The following is a 22,080-nucleotide window of genomic DNA, read 5'->3' as shown; positions in this document are numbered from 1 at the left end:
CCAGACAACTCCCCAAATATGGCCAGCAATGCAACAGATGTCCAGGATCTCCCGCTCCGAGCCAAGTTCTGGGCAATTAGTGCTGATTATGGGACGAGCATCTTGTGTTCTGCACAATGCGCCTTCTGTGCTCGCTGATTGTGTCACATTCCTGCCGCCGTGCATGCTGGGATTGCACTCAGGACTTGGTCCACGTGCTGTCATACACATGGCGTGCACCTGAGTCACCGCCTTACTCACCCGCACCTGGTCATAGTCTGCACTGAACACACTGTCCCCTGCAGCAAGTTACCCAAGTGCAGCCTCCAGACTGCTGCCGTCAGCACCACGGCAAGGCGCAGCCTAGGAATGCCATTCTCTTCACCCCAGTACAAGAAAAAGTGCAGCACGGAAAAAAAGTGCACAAGCAAGCAGTTATCACAAGCTCGTCTCCGATAAAGTGCAAGACGCAGTCTGTCATGAGCCCTCTGCAAAAATAATGCAGAAGTACCTGACAAGTGCGAAACAGAGGGCACTACATGTGGTGCACACAAGCTTCCCCAAGGCCCACTGATGTCATGAGCCAAGCGTTCCCTAGGATGCCGCCTATTGCAGAACCCAAGAACACAAATGTCTGCAGCCGAGTGCAGCATGCGAGCCCTTTCTCCGAAATGGGATTCTAGCAAAGCCCAGAAACCGAACTTAACATCCAAGAGCGAAAAAAGTTCACAAGGGTACCATCGATCGATCTCTTAAACTGAGATTTTTGGGATCTCGAGATTGTGACGTTCTTTACCCAAGTGCAAATTATATACAATGTCAGTGTACCCCCTATACACAGTGTCAGAGTGTACTCCTTGACACTGTGTGAAACCCAGTCTGGCGTCCTGGGTTCAAATCCTACCAAGGACAACATCTGCAACAAGTTTGTATGTTCGTCCCGTGATTGTCACTGTGTGCAGAGGTATTGTCTGACTGTCACTGTACAGGGGTATTCTCTGACTGTCAGTGTGTACACAGGTATTGTCTCTGTGTAAAGGGGTATTCTCTGACTGCCATTGTACAGGGGTAATCTGTGACTGTCACTGTGTACAGAGGTGTTGTCTGACTGTCACTGTGTACAGAGGTATTGTCTGACTGTCACTGTGTACAGAGGTATTCTCTGACTTTCATTGTGTACAGAGGTATTGTCTGACTGTCACTGTGTACAGGGTTATTCCCTGGCTGTCACTGTGTACAGTGGTATTCTCTGACTGTCACTGTGTATAGGGGTATTCCCTGGCTGTCACTGTGTACAGAGGTATTGTCTGACCGTCACTGTGTACAGAGGTATTGTCTGACTGTCACTGTGTACAGGGGTATTCCCTGGCTGTCACTGTACAGAGTTGTTGTCTGACTGTCACTGTGTACAGGGGTATTCTCTGACTGTCAATATGTATAGAGGTATTGTCTGACCGTCACTGAGTACAGGGGTATTCTCTGTCACTGTGTACAGGGGTATTCTCTGACTTTCACTGTGTACCGAGGTATTGTCTTAATGTCACTGTGTACAGGGGTATTCTCTGACTGTCACTGTGTACAGGGGTATTCTCTGTCACTGTGTATAGAGGTATTCCCTGGCTGTCAGTGTGTACAGGGGTATTCTCTGACTGTCACCACAGTGTATAAGGGTATTTCCTGTCTGTCACTGTGTACAGGGGTATTCTCTGTCACTGTGTATAGAGGTATTCCCTGGCTGTCACTGTGTACAGGGGTATTCTCTGACTGTCACCACAGTGTATAAGGGTATTTCCTGACTGTCACTGTGTACAGAGGTATTGTCTAACCGTCACTGTGTACAGAGGTATTGTATGACTGTCACTGTGTACTGGGGTATTCCCTGGCTGTCACTGTACAGAGTTGTTGTCTGACTGTCACTGTGTACAGGGGTATTCTCTGACTGTCAATATGTACAGAGGTATTGTCTGACCATCACTGAGTACAGGGGTATTCTCTGTCACTGTGTACAGGGGTATTCTCTGACTTTCACTGTGTACAGAGGTATTGTCTTACTGTCACTGTGTACAGGGGTATTCTCTGACTTTCAATGTGTACAGGGGTATTCTCTGACTGTCACTGTGTACAGGGGTATTCTCTGTCACTGTGTATAGAGGTATTCCCTGGCTGTCAGTGTGTACAGAGGTATTCTCTGACTGTCACCACAGTGTATAAGGGTATTTCCTGTCTGTCACTGTGTACAGGGGTATTCTCTGTCACTGTGTATAGAGGTATTCCCTGGCTGTCACTGTGTACAGGGGTATTCTCTGACTGTCACCACAGTGTATAGGGGTATTTCCTGACTGTCACTGTGTACATGGGTATTCTCTGACTGTCACTGTGTATAGGGGTATTCTCTGGCTGTCAATGTATACATGGGTATTCTCTGGCTGTCACTGTGTACAGGTGTATTCTTTGACTGTCACTTTGTATAGGGGTATTCTTTTGATGTCACTGTGTATAGGGGTATTCTCTGACTGTCACTGTGTACAGGGGTATTCTCTGACTGTCACTGTGTACAGGGGTATTTTGTGACTGTCACTGTGTACAGGGGTATTCCCTGGCTGTCACTGTGTACAGGGGTATTCCCTGGCAGTCACTGTGTACAGGTGTGTAGTCTTACTGTCACTGTGTACAGGCGTATTCTCTGGATGTCACTGTGTACAGGGGTATTCTCTGACTGTCATTGTGAACAGAGGTGTTGTTTGACTGTCACTGTGTACAGAGGTATTCTCTGACTGTCATTAGGTACAGGAGTATTCTCTGGCTGTCACTGTGTACAGGGGTATTCTCTGGCTGTCACTGTGTACATGGGTATTCTTTCACTGTCACTGTGAATAGGGGTATTCTCTGACTGTCACTGTGTACAGGGGTATTCTCTGGCTGTCATTGTGTATAGGTATTCTCTGAATGTCACTGTGTATAGGTGTATTCTCTGACTGTCACTGTGTACAGGGGTATTCCCTGGCTGTCACTGTACAGGGGTATTCTCTGACTGTCACTGTACAGAGGTATTCTCTGACTGTCATTAGGTACAGGAGTATTCTCTGGATGTCACTGTGTACAGGGGTATTCTCTGACTGTAATTAGGTACAGGAGTATTCTCTGGATGTCACTGTGTACAGTGGTATTCTCTGGCTGTCACTGTGTACATGGGTATTCTTTCACTGTCACTGTGAATAGGGGTATTCTCTGACTGTCACTGTGTACCGGGGTATTCTCTGGCTGTCATTGTGTATAGGTATTCTTTGAATGTCACTGTGTATAGGTGTATTCTCTGACTGTCACTGTTTACAGGGGTATTCTCTGGCTGTCACTGTACAGGGGTATTCTCTGACTGTCACTGTGTATAGGGGTATTCTCTGACTATCTCTGTGTACAGGGGTATTCCCTGGCTGTCACTGTGTACAGGGGTGTTCTCTAACTGTAATTGTGTACAGGGGTATCCTCTGATTGTCACTGTGTATAGAGGTGTTGTCTTACTGTCACTATGTACAGGGTTATTTTCTGACTGTCACTGTATACAGAGGTATTGTATGACTAACTGTGTACAGGGGTATTCTCTGACTGTCACTGTGTACAGTAGTATTCTCTGGCTGTCACTGTACAGAGGTATTCTCTGACTGTCGCTATGTACAGGGGTATTCTCTGACTGTCACTGTGTACAGGGGTATTCTCTGGCTGTCACTATACAGGGTTATTCTCTGACTGTCACTGTACAGGGGTATTCTCTGACTGTCACTGTGTATAGGGTTATTCTCTGACTGTCACTGTGTATAGGGGCATTCTCTGACTGTCACTTTGTATAGGGGTATTCTTTTTATGTCACTGTGTATAGGGGTATTCTCTGACTGTCACTGTGTACAGGGGTATTCTCTGACTGTCACTGTGTACAGGGGTATTTTCTGACTGTCACTGTGTACAGGGCTATTCCCTGGCTGTCACTGTGTACAGGGGTATTCCCTGGCTGTCACTGTGTACAGGTGTGTAGTCTTACTGTCACTGTGTACAGGCGTATTCTCTGGATGTCACTGTGTACAGGGGTATTCTCTGACTGTCATTGTGAACAGAGGTGTTGTTTGACTGTCACTGTGTACAGAGGTATTCTCTGACTGTCATAAGGTACAGGAGTATTCTCTGGCTGTCACTGTGTACAGGGGTATTCTCTGGCTGTCACTGTGTACATGGGTATTCTTTCACTGTCACTGTGAATAGGGGTATTCTCTGACTGTCACTGTGTACAGGGGTATTCTCTGGCTGTCACTGTGTACATGGGTATTCTTTCACTGTCACTGTGAATAGGGGTATTCTCTGAATGTCACTGTGTATAGGTGTATTCTCTGACTGTCACTGTGTACAGGGGTATTCCCTGGCAGTCACTGTACAGGGGTATTCTCTGACTGTCACTGTACAGAGGTATTCTCTGACTGTCATTAGGTGCAGGAGTATTCTCTGGATGTCACTGTGTACAGGGGTATTCTCTGACTGTAATTAGGTACAGGAGTATTCTCTGGATGTCACTGTGTACAGGGGTATTCTCTGGCTGTCACTGTGTACATGGGTATTCTTTCACTGTCACTGTGAATAGGGGTATTCTCTGACTGTCACTGTGTACCGGGGTATTCTCTGGCTGTCATTGTGTATAGGTATTCTTTGAATGTCACTGTGTATAGGTGTATTCTTTGAATGTCACTGTGTATAGGTGTATTCTCTGACTGTCACTGTTTACAGGGGTATTCTCTGGCTGTCACTGTACAGGGGTGTTCTCTAACTGTAATTGTGTACAGGGGTATTCTCTGATTGTCACTGTGTATAGAGGTGTTGTCTTACTGTCACTATGTACAGGGTTATTTTCTGACTGTCACTGTATACAGAGGTATTGTATGACTAACTGTGTACAGGGGTATTTTATGACTGTCACTGTGTACAGTAGTATTCTCTGGCTGTCACTGTACAGGGGTATTCTCTGACTGTCACTGTGTACAGGGGTATTCTCTGACTGTCACTGTGTACAGGGGTATTCTCTGGCTGTCACTGTACAGGGTTATTCTCTGACTGTCACTGTACAGGGGTATTCTCTGTCACTGTGTATAGGGTTATTCTCTGACTGTCACTGTGTATAGGGGCATTCTCTGACTGTCACTGTGTACAGAGTTGTTGTCTGACTGTCACTGTGTACAGAGGTATTGTCTGACTGTCACTGTGTACAGGGGTGTTGTCTTACTGTCACTGTGTACAGGCGTATTCTCTGGATGTCACTGTGTACAGGGGTATTCTCTGATTGTCATTGTGAACAGAGGTGTTGTCTGACTGTCACTGTGTACAGAGGTATTCTCTGACTGTCATTAGGTACAGGGGTATTCTCTGGCTGTTACTGTGTACATGGGTATTCTTTCACTGTCACTGTGAATAGGGGTATTCTCTGGCTGTCATTGTGTATACGTATTCTCTGACTCTCACTGTATACAGGGGTATTTTCTGACTGTCACTGTGTATACGTATTCTCTGACTGTCACTGTGTACAAGGGTATTCTTTGACTGTCACTGTATACAGAGTTGTTGTCTGACTGTCACTGTGTACAGAGGTATTGTCTAACCGTCACTGTGTACAGAGGTATTGTCTGACTGTCACTGTGTACAGGGGTATTCCCTGGCTGTCACTGTACAGAGTTGTTGTTTGACTGTCACTGTGTACAGGGGTATTCTCTGACTGTCAATATGTACAGAGGTATTGTCTGACCATCACTGAGTACAGGGGTATTCTCTGTCACTGTGTACAGGGGTATTCTCTGACTTTCACTGTGTACAGAGGTATTGTCTTACTGTCACTGTGTACAGGGGTATTCACTGACTTTCAATGTGTACAGGGGTATTCTCTGACTGTCACTGTGTATAGGGGTATTCTCTGACTGTCAATATGTACAGAGGTATTGTCTGACCATCACTGAGTACAGGGGTATTCTCTGTCACTGTGTACAGGGGTATTCTCTGACTTTCACTGTGTACAGAGGTATTGTCTTACTGTCACTGTGTACAGGGGTATTCCCTGGCTGTCACTGTACAGAGTTGTTGTCTGACTATCACTGTGTACAGGGGAATTCTCTGACTGTCAATATGTACAGAGATATTGTCTGACCGTCACTGAGTACAGGGGTATTCTCTGTCACTGTGTACAGGGGTATTCTCTGACTTTCACTGTGTACAGAGGTATTGTCTTACTGTCACTGTGTACAGGGGTATTCTCTGACTTTCAATGTGTACAGGGGTATTCTTTGTCACTGTGTATAGAGGTATTGCCTGGCTGTCAGTGTGTACAGGGGTATTCTCTGACTGTCACCACAGTGTATAAGGGTATTTCCTGTCTGTCACTGTGTACAGGGGTATTCTCTGTCACTGTGTATAGAGGTATTCCCTGGCTGTCACTGTGTACAGGGGTATTCTCTGACTGTCACCACAGTGTATAAGGGTATTTCCTGACTGTCACTGTGTACAGAGGTATTGTCTAACCGTCACTGTGTACAGAGGTATTGTCTGACTGTCACTGTGTACAGGGGTATTCCCTGGCTGTCACTGTACAGAGTTGTTGTCTGACTGTCACTGTGTACAGGGGTATTCTCTGACTGTCAATATGTACAGAGGTATTGTCTGACCATCACTGAGTACAGGGGTATTCTCTGTCACTGTGTACAGGGGTATTCTCTGACTTTCACTGTGTACAGAGGTATTGTCTTACTGTCACTGTGTACAGGGGTATTCTCTGACTTTCAATGTGTACAGGGGTATTCTCTGACTGTCACTGTGTATAGGGGTATTCTCTGACTGTGACTGTATACAGAGTTGTTGTCTGACTGTCACTGTGTACAGAGGTATTGTCTGACCGTCACTGTGTACAGAGGTATTGTCTGACTGTCACTGTGTACAGGGGTATTCCCTGGCTGTCACTGTACAGAGTTGTTGTCTGACTGTCACTGTGTACAGGGGAATTCTCTGACTGTCAATATGTACAGAGATATTGTCTGACCGTCACTGAGTACAGGGGTATTCTCTGTCACTGTGTACAGGGGTATTCTCTGACTTTCACTGTGTACAGAGGTATTGTCTTACTGTCACTGTGTACAGGGGTATTCTCTGACTTTCAATGTGTACAGGGATATTCTCTGTCACTGTGTATAGAGGTATTCCCTGGCTGTCAGTGTGTACAGGGGTATTCTCTGACTGTCACCACAGTGTATAAGGGTATTTCCTGTCTGTCACAGTGCACATGGGTATTCTCTGACTGTCACTGTGTATAGGGGTATTCTCTGGCTGTCACTGTATACATGGGTATTCTCTGGCTGTCACTGTGTACAGGTGTATTCTTTGACTGTCACTTTGTATAGGGGTATTCTTTTGATGTCACTGTGTATAGGGGTATTCTCTGACTGTCACTGTGTACAGGGGTATTTTCTGACTGTCACTGTGTACAGGGGTATTCCCTGGCTGTCACTGTGTACAGGGGTATTCCCTGGCTGTCACTGTGTACAGGTGTGTAGTCTTACTGTCACTGTGTACAGGCGTATTCTCTGAATGTCACTGTGTACAGGGGTATTCTCTGTCATTGTGAACAGAGGTGTTTTCTGACTGTCACTGTGTACAGAGGTATTCTCTGACTGTCATTAGGTACAGGAGTATTCTCTGGCTGTCACTGTGTACAGGGGTATTCTCTGGCTGTCACTGTGTACATGGGTATTCTTTCACTGTCACTGTGAATAGGGGTATTCTCTGACTGTCACTGTGTACAGGGGTATTCTCTGGCTGTCATTGTGTATAGGTATTCTTTGAATGTCACTGTGTATAGGTGTATTCTCTGACTGTCACTGTTTACAGGGGTATTCTCTGGCTGTCATTAGGTACAGGAGTATTCTCTGGATGTCACTGTGTACAGGGGTATTCTCTGACTGTCATTGTGAACAGAGGTGTTGTCTGACTGTCACTGTACAGAGGTATTCTCTGACTGTAATTAGGTACAGGAGTATTTTCTGGATGTCACTGTGTACAGGGGTATTCTCTGGCTGTCACTATGTACATGGGTATTCTTTCACTGTCACTGTGAATAGGGGTATTCTCTGACTGTCACTGTGTACCGGGGTATTCTCTGGCTGTCATTGTGTATAGGTATTCTGTGAATGTCACTGTGTATAGGTGTATTCTCTGACTGTCACTGTTTACAGGGGTATTCTCTGGCTGTCACTGTACAGGGGTATTCTCTGACTGTCACTGTGTATAGGGGTATTCTCTGACTATCTCTGTGTACAGGGGTATTCCCTGGCTGTCACTGTGTACAGGAGTGTTCTCTAACTGTAATTGTGTACAGGGGTATTCTCTGATTGTCACTGTGCATAGAGGTGTTGTCTTACTGTCACTATGTACAGGGTTATTTTCTGACTGTCACTGTATACAGAGGTATTGTATGACTAACTGTGTACAGGGGTATTCTCTGACTGTCACTGTGTACAGCAGTATTCTCTGGCTGTCACTGTACAAGAGTATTCTCTGACTGTCACTGTGTACAGGGGTATTCTCTGACTGTCACTGTGTACAGGGGTATTCTCTGGCTGTCACTGTACAGGGTTATTCTCTGACTGTCACTGTACAGGGGTATTCTCTGACTGTCACTGTGTATAGGGTTATTCTCTGACTGTCACTGTGTATAGGGGTATTCTCTGACTGTCACTGTGTACAGAGTTGTTGTCTGACTGTCACTGTGTACAGAGGTATTGTCTGACTGTCACTGTGTACAGGGGTATTCCCTGGCTGTCACTGTGTACAGGGGTGTTGTCTTACTGTCACTGTGTACAGGCGTATTCTCTGGATGTCACTGTGTACAGGGGTATTCTCTGACTGTCATTATGAACAGAGGTGTTGTCTGACTGTCACTGTGTACAGAGGTATTCTCTGACTGTCATTAGGTACAGGGGTATTCTCTGGCTGTTACTGTGTACATGGGTATTCTTTCACTGTCACTGTGTATAGGGGTATTCTCTGGCTGTCATTGTGTATACGTATTCTCTGACTCTCACTGTGTACAGGGGTATTCTCTGACTGTCACTGTGTATACGTATTCTCTGACTGTCACTGTGTACAAGGGTATTCTTTGACTGCCACTGTGAATAGGGGTATTCTCTTGATGGTGCTGTGTATAGGGGTATTCTCTGACTGTCACTGATTACAGGGGTATTCTCTGGCTGTCACTGTGTATAAGTATTCTCTGAATGTCACTGTGTATAGGTGTATTCTTTGACTGTCACTGTGTACAGGGGTATTCCCTGGCTGTCACTGTGTACAGGGGTATTCTCTGTCACTGTGTATAGGGGTATTCTCTGACTGTCACTGTGTACAGGGGTATTCCCTGGCTGTCACTGTGTACAGGGGTATTCTCTGGCTGTCACTGTGTATAGGTATTCTCTGACTGTCCCTGTGTACAGAGTTATTCTCTGGCTGTCACTGTGTACAGGGGTATTCTCTGGCTGTCACTGTACAGGGTTATTCTCTTACTGTCACTGTGTACAGGGGTATTGTCTGTCACTGTGTGCAGAGGTGTTGTTTGACTGTCACTGTGTACAGGGGTGTTCTCTAACTGTAACTGTGTACAGGGGTATTCTCAGATTGTCACTGTTTATAGAGGTGTTGTCTTACTGTCACTATGTACAGGGTTATTTTATGACTGTCACTGTATACAGAGGTATTGTATGACTAACTGTGTACAGGGGTATTCTCTGACTGTCACTGTGTACAGAGGTATTCTCTGGCTGTCACTGTACAGGGGTATTCTCTGACTGTCACTGTGTGCAGGGGTATTCTCTGGCTGTCACTTTACAGGGATATTCTCTGACTGTCACTGTGTGCAGGGGTATTCTCTGGCTGTCACTTTACAGGGGTATTCTCTGACTGTCACTGTACAGGGGTATTCTCTGACTGTCACTGTGTACAGAGTTGTCGTCTGACTGTCACTGTTTACAGAGGTATTGTCTGACTGTCACTGTTTACAGAGGTATTCTCTGACTGTCACTGTGTACAGAGTTGTTGTCTGACTGTCACTGTTTACAGAGGTATTCTCTGACTGTCACTGTGGACAGGGGTATTTCTCTGGCTGTCTCTGTGTATAGGGGTATTCTCTGGATGTCACTGTGTACAGGTGTATTCTCTGACTGTCACTTTGTATAGAGGTATTCTCTTGATGTCACTGTGTACAGGGGTATTCTCTGACTATCACTGTGTACAGGGGTATTCTCTGACTGTCACTGTGTACAGGGGTATTCTCTGACTGTCACTGTGTACAGGGGTATTCTCTGACTGTCACTGTGGACAGGGTTATTCTCTGACTGTCACTGTGTACAGGGGTATTCTCTGACTGTCACTGTGGACAGGGGTATTCTCTGGCTGTCTCTGTGTATAGGGGTATTCTCTGGCTGTCACTGTGTACAGGTGTATTCTCTGACTGTCACTTTGTATAGAGGTATTCTCTTGATGTCACTGTGTACAGGGGTATTCTCTGACTGTCACTGTGTACAGGGGTATTCTCTGTCACTGTGGACAGGGGTATTCTCTGGCTGTCTCTGTGTATAGGGGTATTCTCTGGCTGTCACTGTGTACAGGTGTATTCTTTGACTGTCACTTTGTTTAGGGGTATTCTCTTGATGTCACTGTGTATAGGGGTATTCTCTGACTGTCACTGTGTACAGGGTTATTCTCTGACTGTCACTGTGTACAGGGGTATTCTCTGACTGTCACTGTGTACAGGGGTATTCTCTGGCTGTCACTGTGGACAGGGGTATTCTCAGACTGTCACTGTGGACAGGGGTATTCTCTGGCTGTCTCTGTTTATTCTCTGAATGACAATATTCATAGAGACACTCTTTGATTGGCAAGGTTTATAGGGGTATTCTTTGTCAAACTATTCGTGGGAGCACTCTGTCTGGCACTGTTTATGATGACACTAGCATTCTATCTCACAAGGTTTATAGGGGCACTCTCTGGCTCTTTTTATGGGAGTGCTCTCTGGTTGGCACTGCATGTAGGGGCATTCTCTATTTGGCACTGTTTCTAGGGGCACTCTCTGACTGACCCTATTAATGACTGTCTTTATTAGAAGGTGGCTTTTGTGGTAGATACCCAGGGACAACCTATGCCCGTGAGTGCTGCAGGAGGCACAGAGTTTACTCAGCGAGCCACACTGCCCATATACATAGTATAAACAGAAGAGACATACGATGGCTGCGTATCTAGACACTGCTCTGTCACTGCTCGGGGGAAGAATGACTGACTGACAGCCAAAGACAAAGCCCGTAACTGTATCCTGTATTAAACAGCAGTAAATTGGATACTGGGAGTGCCTGGGTTTATACGAAAGCTCCAGGAGGTTCAGTCCTCTGTGTATATAGTGCAGTGCCTCGGCCTCTGGGCAGGACTGGGTTAGATGGGATAAGACTATTGGGTTCCTTCTTTCTCCATTGATTTTATTCTCCAGACTGGTTCTGCTGGGGCCGGACTATGCAAATGGAAGAAGATCCCGCCCTATTGTACAAGATAATCGGAGGATGTGACTTTCCAGGGGGTATCCCCTGTAAATGATAGGTGATAAATAGAAGGGTGACAGATCACTCGGCTCGGTCCCTATCATAACTGTAGGGGTGGTCATCATGCATCCCCTCTACTGCTGGGGACCACCATTCTTGTAATTGGAGCAGGGTCTGAGTTCTTACTTCTTTAGATAAGTGATCAATGGTTTTTGTTGGATAGCCCCTCTTAACCTTGTCTCATGAAGACTACAGCCCCAACCACTGTTTCTCCACTTTTCCCCTCTCAGTAACTTTAGTATTTATCCTCCATACTTTTTACACTGTCTTTCTTCTTTTAGTCTTTTTATATCATGCAGTCTGGTTGTGTCATGGGAATCTACCCATTGGGTGATAAACCATTTTACAAGTGGTAACATAACGTTCAGGCAGGTCTACGGAATAAATAACCCAGGGGTGACTCATTACGCGCTCGTGGAGAACAATCATGGCGACAAGAGCTACAAATATACGCGGAGTCATTTCTTAAATTTTCAAAGTGAGAAAAGCTTTGAAAAGTTTTTAAAACTTTTTACATTCACTTTAAAAAAAAAAAAAAAATTGGGGGTCAATAATCAGTGACGGGCTTGTGTATTTGAAATATCTTCCGAGGGCATCACGGACGGCAGTAACGCAATGTACGGCAGGTGGAGTGAGGGTGATGTCACCGGATCAGTGTTACAGGTAGCACACGTTATTCCTGATTCCTCTCCCTGGAGGCTCGGATATACATCCCAGAGAGTTCTCACCACTACTTATGTAATGCGCGGCTCATATCATGGCCGGAGCCTCTGTATATAGTCAGTCGGCTCTCCGGGAGCAGTAAGGGAAACCTGACCCTATCCATCCATGGTCTATTATTTATGGGAATCCAAGCTGATCTCTTACAGAGGATCGCAGCCAAGAGAGGTAAGGATGGAAAAAGGGGAGAAGACGCTGATATTATTACACGATCCTCGGCTACATTTATGTATCTCATGTAGTCACAAGCTTACAATCAAAATTATCATAATGGAAACATATGTATAATTTCATATTTGTCATATTTGGTAAAATTCCATTTAGATTTTCCGACTTTATTGAAACATTTCGGAATGATGGAGACGTTACTGATCTGCAGACGATGGAAATGGGGACGACATGTTCTACACATCGCAATGTGTTCAGTCTGGAGTATGAGCCTCGTGCAGCCTCGGCGGCTATCACTGAGGCTATTAATGGTCGTCCAAGGAAGGTTCTGCTGGAAGCTCCAGTGGGATCATTGACCAATGATGTCCCCTATGTGCTCAATGGGAGACAAGGCTGGAGACAATGCGGCCATGTTTGCACATATAGACCACGCGCTGCCGAATGAAGACTAGAGGGGTTCTGCTACCGTAAATTGTGCCACCACACTTCCTGGAAGTATACCTAGTGTGGTGTTCCCTCTTGAAGGCCTCTTAATGGTGTTGCCCCTGTGGTCTCCAGATGGACACTGTAGACTTGAATAGAGCAATGGATGGTGGAATGGAGGTCTGTCCTCTTCAGCAATATGTCCTGCTTTTGTCTTGAGCTCATTTATAGCTGGAAATTGGTCTGGAGACCACGTGGGCAACACCATGAAGAGGTCTTCACGAGGGAATATCACACCGGTGCTACTCCAGAATTATAGTGGACGCCTCTAGGCTTCATGCCACGTGCACTAACAACTCGCCCATTTCTCCAGAGTGTTCCTGGAGCCATTTTCACCATTTGCAGACCAGTGACATCTCCATCCTGGGATTTCCACCACTTTTCCTTCTTGGTGTCACAATGTCACTGTTGAGAAGTGCATAAATGTAATATAGAAAATGTAGTTGGTGCTTGTGTGGACAGAAATATCACAAAATGTTCTTTATTAACTGACCGGAAATTCCGAAAACCCCACAGTCCCACCCCGATCACATATCTTCATGTCTAAGACACTGCACTGTAGATCTGAAGGTCCTGGAAGCCAGCATCCATCAGCCTGATCTCCCGCACTCTATAAGTCCATTAACCCGTTGAAGCGCAAGTGCGTGAAACGGCCATCGTCCACCCTCTGTACATTCCTCCCAAGCCAATGCCTTTTACTCAATAAAGAATTTCCACGATAGAACGGTGAGTGCCATCCTTTCTTATCTTTTTCACACAATCTTATTTCATGTTTTTCATTGGATTGTGCACCCGTTCTGATAATAATCTTTATATAGCGCTAACATACTCTGCAGCGCTTTACAGTTTGCACACATTATGATCACTGTCCCCGATGGGGCTCACAATCTAAATTCCCTATCAGTATGTCTTTGGAGTGTGGGAGGAAACCGGAGTACCCGGAGGAAACCCACACAAACACGGGGAGAACATACAAACTCCTTGCTGATGTTGTCCTTGGTGGGATTCGAACCCAGGACTCCAGCGCTGCAATTCTATCCACTGAGCCACCGTGCTGCCAGTGCTGATGGTGCTGATGGTATCATGGTGTTCTGTCCAGGTGTGTGATTTGGATGGCAGTCACGGAACTGCTTTGGGGTTAAGGAGCAGTGTCGAACCCTCTCTTTCATTTGGCGTCTATGGTGATATTATGTGTATTCTGTGGCGGTATTATTTCTGCACTCTGGCAGTATTGTGTGTGTACTCTATTGGAGTATTATATGTGTATTATATGTGTGATGGTATTGTGTGTGTGTACTCTATGGCAGCATTATGTGTATACTCAATAATAGTATTGTGCGTACTCTATGGTGGTATTATGTATGTGCTCTATGGTAGAATTATAAAGGGAATTGCTTGCACAACAAATTTTTAGGAGCTTCATAGCAAAAGGGATGAATACATATGCACGTGACAATTTTTAGTTATTTGATCCCATAAATTTAATTTATGCTTATATTTTTCTCACTTCACCAATTTAAGACTATTTAGTGTTGATGCATCCAACACACATCGATTATAAAAATATCTAGACATAGGTTGTAAAGTAACAAAATACGGTAGGCAGAAAGCCAAGGGGGGGGCTACCTTCGCAAGCCACTGTATGTGTGTACTCCATGGCAGTATTATGTGTGAACTCTATGTCAGTATTATGTGTGTACTCCATAGAAGTATTATTTGTGTACTCTATGTGTGATGGTAATATGTGTATACTCTATGGTACTCTGTGTGTACTCTATGGCAGTATATTATGTGTGTTCTCTATGGCAGTATTGTGTGTGTTCTCTATGTCAGTATTGTGTGTGTGTGTGTCCTCTATGGCAGTATTATGTGGATGCATTGTGGCAGTATAATTTGTGTACTCTATGGCGGTATTATGTGTGTACTCTGTGATAGTATTATGTGTTCACACTATGCCAGTATTATGTGTGTTCTCTATGGCAGTATTTTGTGTGTTCTCTATGGCAGTATTTTGTGTGTCCTCTATGGCAGTATTTTGAGTGTCCTCTTTGGCAGTATTATGTGTGTTCTCTATGGCAGTATTATGCATGAGCCCTGACCGGGGACCCCCAAGAGCGTGTGAGCCCTGACCGGGGACCCCCAAGAGCGTGTGAGCCCTTACTGGAGAGCCACAAGAGCGCGTGAGCCCTGACTGGGAGCCCCAAGAGCACGTGAGCCCTGACTGGGGAGCCCCAAGAGCGCGTGAGCCCTGACTAGGGAGCCCCAAGAGCGTGTGAGCCCTGACTGGGGAGCCCCAAGAGCGCGTGAGCCCTGACTGGGGTGCCCCAAGAGCGCGTGAGCCCTGACTAGGGAGCCCCAAGAGCATGTGAGCCCTGACTGGGGAGCCCTAAGAGTGCGTGAGCCCTGACTGGGGAGCCCCAAGAGCGCATGAGCCCTGACTGGAGAGCCCCAAGAGCGCGTGGGACATGACTGGGGAGCCACAAGAGCACGTGGGACATGACTGGGGAGCCACAAGAGTGCGTGGGACATGACCGGGGAGCCCCAAGAGCGCGTGAGCCCTGATCGAGGAGCCCCAAGAGCGCATGAGCCCTGACCGGGGAGCCCCAAGAGCGCGTGAGCCCTGACTGGGGAGCCCCAAGAGCACGTGGGACATGACTGGGGAGCCATAAGAGTGCATGAGCCCTGACTTGACCGGGGACCTCCAAGAGTGTGTGAGCCCTGACCGGGGACCTCCAAGAGCGAGCCCTGACCGGGGACCTCCAAGAGTGTGTGAGCCCTGACCGGGGAGCCACAAGAGCGCATGAGCCCTGACTGGGGAACCACAAGAGCGCGTGGGACATGACTGGGGAGCCACAAGAGTGCGTGGGACATGGCCGGGGAGCCCCAAGAGCGCGTGAGCCCTGACCGGGGAGCCCCAAGCGAGCATGAGCCTTGACCGGGGAGCCCCAAGAGCGCGTGAGCCCTGACTGGGGAGCCCCAAGAGCACGTGGGACATGACTGGGGAGCCATAAGAGCGCATGAGCCCTGACTTGAACGGGGACCTCCAAGAGTGTGTGAGCCCTGACCGGGGACCTCCAAGAGCGCGTGAGCCCTGACCGGGGACCTCCAAGAGCGCGTGAGCCCTGACCGGGGAGCCCCAAGAGCGCGTGAGCCCTGACCGGGGAGCCCCAAGAGCGCGTGAGTCCTGATCGGGGAGCCCAAAGAGTGTGTGAGCCCTGACCGGGGACCTCAAAGAGCGTGTGAACCCTGACCAGGAACCTCCAAGAGCATGTGAGCCCTGACTGGGGACCCCTAAGAGTGCGTGAGCCCAGGCTGTGGAGCCCCAAGAGTGCGTGAGCCCTGACCTGACCGGGAGGACCTTCAAGAGCGTGTGAGCCCTGACCGGGGGGACCCCCAAGAGCGCGTGAGCCCTGACCGGTAAGCCCCCGCTGCATTCCTCCTTGTGCTGTCTGCAGATGGGTCACTGACTGCAGGGGCCTTCCTCTGCAGCTCCTCCTGGCACACCTCCGCACCTCAGCTGGGAGTTAGGGTATGTGCACATGCTGCAGATTCATCCGCGCGGATTTTGCAAAATCCGCAGATAAATCCGAAGGTCAAAAGACCTGCGGTTTATCTGCGGATTAGCCTGTGGTTTTGCCCTGCGGTTTCATCATCTCCACAATGGTGGTGATAGGAAACCGCTGCGGATTCCGCAGAAAGAATTGACATGTCAATTCATTCTGTGGTTTCAAAACCGCAGGAAAACCACGCGGAAAAATCAGCACTGTCTACACAGCGTTTTTTTTTCCCATTCATTTGAATGGTACTGTACACCGCAGCTAAAACTGCTGCGGGTCCACAGCAGCACCGCAGCAGAATCCGCAGGCTATGTGCACACACTGCAGATTCACCTGCAGGTTTTTTCCTGCGGAACCGCAGGTAAAGTGACCTGCGGTTTTACTGCGGTTTCACACCTCTGCTATGTAAGGCTATGTGCACACGCTGCGGATTCACCTGCGGGTTTTTTCCCGCGGAAACGCAGGTAAAACCGCAGGTAAAGTGACCTGCGGTTTTGCTGCGGTTTGGCCTGCGGTTTTGCCCTGCGGTTTCACAGCTCTACTATGTTTAGGCTGTGTGCACACGCTGCGGATTTTGCTGCGGTTCCGCAGTGGTTTTGGCCGCTGCGGACCCGCAGCAGTTTTTGCTGCGGTGTACAGTACAATGATTCCCTATGGGAATCAAAAACCGCAGTGCAGACGGTGCGGAATTTTCCGCGCGGATTATCTGCGGTTTTCAATCCGCAGAAAGAATTGACATGTCAATTCTTTCTGCGGATTCCCCTGCGGTTTGCCATCTCCTCCATTGAGGAGATGAAAAACCGCAGGGCAAAACCGCAGAGCAATCCGCAGGTAAAACCGCAGGTCTTTTGACCTGCGGTTTCACCTGCGGATTGTACAAAATCCGCGCGGATGAATCCGCTCCTAATCCGCAGCGTGTGCACACAGCCTAAAGGTGTGAAACCGCAGCAGAATCCGCAGAAACAATTGACATGCTGCGGAAAAAAACCGCAGCTTTTCCGCAGGTAAAAAAACCGCAGCTTTTCCGCAGGTAGAAAACCGCAGCGTGAGCACTGCGGTTTTGAAAACCCATAGGCTAACATGGTAAAGTACCATGTCTGCGGAACTGCTGCGGTTCTGCAGGGCCAAAACCGCAGCGTGTGCACATAGCCTTATACTTCTTACATGTAGCGCTGGGCTGATATCAGTTATGGGGGGTCAGTGTCTGTACACTGACTTTTTTATGTGTATTTCTGGCTGAAAAAACTCTTTGACGGGTGTTTTTCTAGGTTTTTTGCATCTCATCTTTCCAATAGACAGAAATTAATGTTAAAAAAAAACCTCCATGCTGGGACTTGTGGTGCTCGCAGCCTTCTGAGGTGAAGGAAGAACAGCCAGTGTCGGGGGCGTAGCTCCTGCCACGTGACAGCGCTCACAGACTACAGCTCCCGGCATGCCGTGCGGCGGCCGCTGAATAGTTGGCTGGAGCGAGCGAGGCAGCTCCGGAGTCAGGAGGGTCCGTGCCCGGTGCTGAAGTCACACGGAGACCCCGGGGAGGAGCCGCGCCCCGGGAGATGAGCGCGACGCCCCGGCCGCAAGAGGCCGCTCCAGGACATGCGTGTGTGGGAACACTGCCCTACTACAGCGCCCGGCTCCGGCCTGCAGTGAGCGTGCAGCGGCGCCCAGCACAGTGACCGACACCCGCTCAGCATGACGTCCAGGGGTGAGTGAGCGGCGCGGGGCTGGGGATGCCCCTGCTGTGGATGCCGGGTGTGTGGGCGCCCTAGAGAGGAAGTAGGTGGGCACCCAGGTATTGGGCATATGCCTGCATGGGTGGGCGAGGGCCCGACGTACCAGGTGTGGGCTCTGACCATTGTGATGTGTGGGGGTCCCACCTACCTGATGTGTGTGGGGGTCTGACCCATGTCATGTGTGGGGGTCCCACCTACCTGATGTGTGTGTGTGGGGGTCTGACCCATGTCATGTGTTGGGGTCCCACCTACCTGATGTGTGTGTGTGGGGGTCTGACCCATGTCATGTGTGGGGGTCCCACCTACCTGATGTGTGTGTGTGTGTGTGGGGGGGTCTGACCCATGTCATGTGTGGGGGTCCCACCTACCTGATGTGTGTGTGTGTGTGTGTGTGTGTGTGGGGGTCTGACCCATGTCATGTGTGGGGGTCCCACCTACCTGATGTGTGTGTGGGGGTCTGACCCATGTCATGTGTGGGGGTCCCACCTACCTGATGTGTGTGTGGGGGTCTGACCCATGTCATGTGTGGGGGTCCCACCTACCTGATGTGTGTGTGGGGGTCTGACCCATGTCATGTGTGGGGGTCCCACCTACCTGATGTGTGTGTGTGGGGGTCTGACCCATGTCATGTGTGGGGGTCCCACCTACCTGATGTGTGTGTGGGGGTCTGACCCATGTCATGTGTGGGGGTCCCACCTACCTGATGTGTGTGTGGGGGTCTGACCCATGTCATGTGTGGGGGTCCCACCTACCTGATGTGTGTGTGGGGGTCTGACCCATGTCATGTGTGGGGGTCCCACCTACCTGATGTGTGTGTGTGTGGGGGTCTGACCCATGTCATGTGTGGGGGTCCCACCTACCTGATGTGTGTGTGTGGGGGTCTGACCCATGTCATGTGTGGGGGTCCCACCTACCTGATGTGTGTGTGGGGGTCTGACCCATGTCATGTGTGGGGGTCCCACCTACCTGATGTGTGTGGGGGTCTGACCCATGTCATGTGTGGGGTCCCACCTACCAGATGTGTGTGGGGGTCTGACCCATGTCATGTGTGGGGTCCCACCTACCTGATGTGTGTGGGGGTCTGACCCATGTCATGTGTGGGGTCCTACCTACCAGATGTGTGTGGGGGTCTGACCCATGTCATGTGTAGGGTCCCACCTACCAGATGTGTGTGGGGGTCTGACCCATGTCATGTGTAGGGTCCCACCTACCAGATGTGTGTGGGGGTCTGACCCATGTCATGTGTAGGGTCCCACCTACCAGATGTGTGTGGGGGTCTGACCCATGTCATGTGTAGGGTCCCACCTACCAGATGTGTGTGGGGGTCTGACCCATGTCATGTGTGGGGTCCCACCTACCAGATGTGTGTGGGGGTCTGACCCATGTCATGTGTGGGGTCCCACCTACCTGCTTTGTGGGGTCATATTTCCCCTATGTATGGAGGTCTGACCTATCATGAGTGGTTGAGGGCCCAACCTACCAAAAGTGGTGTCCTACCTACTCAATACGGGGGGGTCTGACTCATCCAGTGGGAGTCTCTGTTGGTTCCCACCTTTCTGCACCTCTTGATGGTAGTTTCCATGTTGGCTGGGCGTTTTGTGCACTGTTGGCACCTGGGTCATACTCTTTGGAGGGTGCAACACTTTATTTGCCCCCTGGCTGCCCATCTGTGTGGAGCTGGCACTGTTTAATGTGATAGGCCATAACTACAGCTCCAGAGAAGCCTTGAATGGTTGTCTCGGTCATCTGCTGTTTTATGTATGCAGCTCCTCTGCCGGTGTGTGTGTCCCAATGGTCACAGCTAGTAAGTGCGGTCTTTTTGCCTTTTGATCTCCTGTTTATGAGAGGTCAGATGCAGTTGGCATTCCTGACACATGACCTGTCACCATTCCTGTGGGCGTTGGGCATATTTGAGTGATGAGGAGTAGACGGATACCCAGACCAGAATGTTTTGTATACTTTTTTTGTGTGTTTTTTATAAGAAACAAAGATGCAACTTTCCGCTGCTTTTTCTTAATTATTTCTCCCCTTTCTTACAAGCCCTCTGCTTGCTGTCAGTGAATGAAATCTCACCACATCTGCATGTACTGACTGGGAATGAACCCTGCAGCTGTGATTGTGCAGGGCAGGAATGGAAACAGAGGGGCGCCATTCACTGTCAGCAAGCAGAGGATGTAAAGAGGACCTAAAGGTGCTGATATACTGACTTTCTACCTACTCTCAGTGGAGAAACTCGTAGCCTAGTGTTTGTAAAGTCATCATTAGAAGTGTTGGACTCCGTGCATCGGGGCGCTCCTGGGTGGGTAGGGTCTTGCGGGGGTGCTCCTGGGTGGTTGGTCCTGTGGTAGGCTCTTCATCTTTGCCATGGCCCCTCCGCTGTCTATCTTATTTGGATTCGGCGCTGTCCTAGCCGCAGGTGGCACTTGCACAGATTGAGCTCTTGATGGGCTTCAGTAGAATGGCTCCAGTAATGGCGCATGTGCAGATTAGTCTTCTGGTAGTCTTTGGGAAAACGGTGGCAACGCATGCGCAGATTTAAATCTCGACTTGATGATGAGGGAACTCTGGGAAGGAGGGCAGCGCTGGGTGACATGCCAGGATAATAGGGATTGCTGTCATCCTAAATCCTATACCAAGGAAGAAAACTGCTCAAAGGGCAATTCCTGAGAATCTGAAATAGCTGTGGGTGTGTGTGCTGCTCAAAGTGCATGTGTAGGAATTGCCTTTTGAGCGATTGCCTGTTACTTGAGCTGAGGATCTGCAACCCTTTAGGCCTTTCCCTGCTGTAACTTCACTTCCCGGAAGTTGGGGAGTTGCGCTGTAGGCCCCTTTCACATTTCCGTTTTTTGCCATCAGTCGCAATCCGTCAAATTTTGGGGGGAAAAAAAACGGATCCGGGGACTGGATCCATTTTTTTTCTCATAGACTTGTATTAGCGACGGATGGCCGCACATTTCATCCGTCGTTTGCTGAATCCGTCAGAAATTCTTTGTCCTTCGGCCGGAGACAACGGACATGGGAACGTTTTTTGTCTTTGTCAAAGTCGGGCAGTGACGGATCCAGCGCCGTCCGTCGTTTGCTAGAGTGGGAGCCTATGGACTCAGGATCTGTCGCTGTCCGTCAGATGACGGGATCCAGCGACGGATTCCGTTTTTTTAAACAAAGCATGCTCCAATCTCCACAGCCCCAAATGTATAAAAACCTGCCAGGTAGGGCAGTCGGATCCGTCGCATCAGTATTTCACAATCTGCGACGGATCAGTCGATCCGATGGATTGTGACTGACGTAAAAAAACTGAAGTGTGAAAGTAGCCTAAGCCGTGGCTCTTTTTGGACGAGGTCCTTGATGGGTAGTGTGTGATGTGACTGCAGGGCGTGGCATGGGGGGGGTACAACGTCAGGTTGTCGTTCACGGGCAGAGCAGGTGACCCCGGCCGTGACACCCTGCTTCCCACCTCCGTAGTTTCCTCCCGCTACCGCACCTTTTCCTGGACTCGGACTTTGCTCGGGTTGTGTAACACGTCTTATCTCGACCGCTCATCTCTTACTGTTGTTTTTCGTTTTGTGGAAGGCGGCGCCGCTTATCTTACAATGTTGTCACCCGCGAGAAATTGCAGAGAAATGATTTCTGGTGTGCTCTCCAGACTCGGCATCGTTACTCAGAAGCAAAGCTGCAGTGTAAAGCATAGCCTTAGCTACATTGTTTAATAGAAATGCAAAGAGATTGGAAAGCAGCATCTGTCCCCCATGCTTTACGCTGAAGCTCTGTCTGCTGGGAGCACAAGTAGCCTAT

At 48.6% G+C, this 22,080-nt stretch overlaps 1 protein-coding gene across 2 annotated transcripts in view; it reads left to right on the top strand.

Moving 5' to 3' along the window:
• Window positions 1-234: 234 nt before the first annotated feature.
• The window catches only part of OTUD7B (OTU deubiquitinase 7B), a 79,696-nt gene continuing 57,850 nt past the window's right edge, over window positions 235-22,080 (top strand). Inside the window, exon 1 of one of the 2 annotated variants that reach the window (XM_073567055.1) lies at window positions 235-713. Coding sequence is in view for 1 of the 2 variants with exons in the window: in XM_073567054.1 (XP_073423155.1) it covers window positions 18,248-18,260 (13 nt within the window). In the remaining variant the exon portion in view is untranslated. Of the gene's footprint in view, window positions 714-17,928; window positions 18,261-22,080 lie in introns of those variants that run through there. The other variant, XM_073567054.1, reaches the window with a different exon arrangement.

This window comes from Dendrobates tinctorius, unplaced genomic scaffold (genome assembly GCF_039654945.1).
Source record: "Dendrobates tinctorius isolate UK_male_01 unplaced genomic scaffold, ASM3965494v1 ptg000019l, whole genome shotgun sequence".
Taxonomy (NCBI): domain Eukaryota; kingdom Metazoa; phylum Chordata; class Amphibia; order Anura; family Dendrobatidae; genus Dendrobates; species Dendrobates tinctorius.
This window is presented reverse-complemented; position numbering and strand designations above follow the sequence as displayed.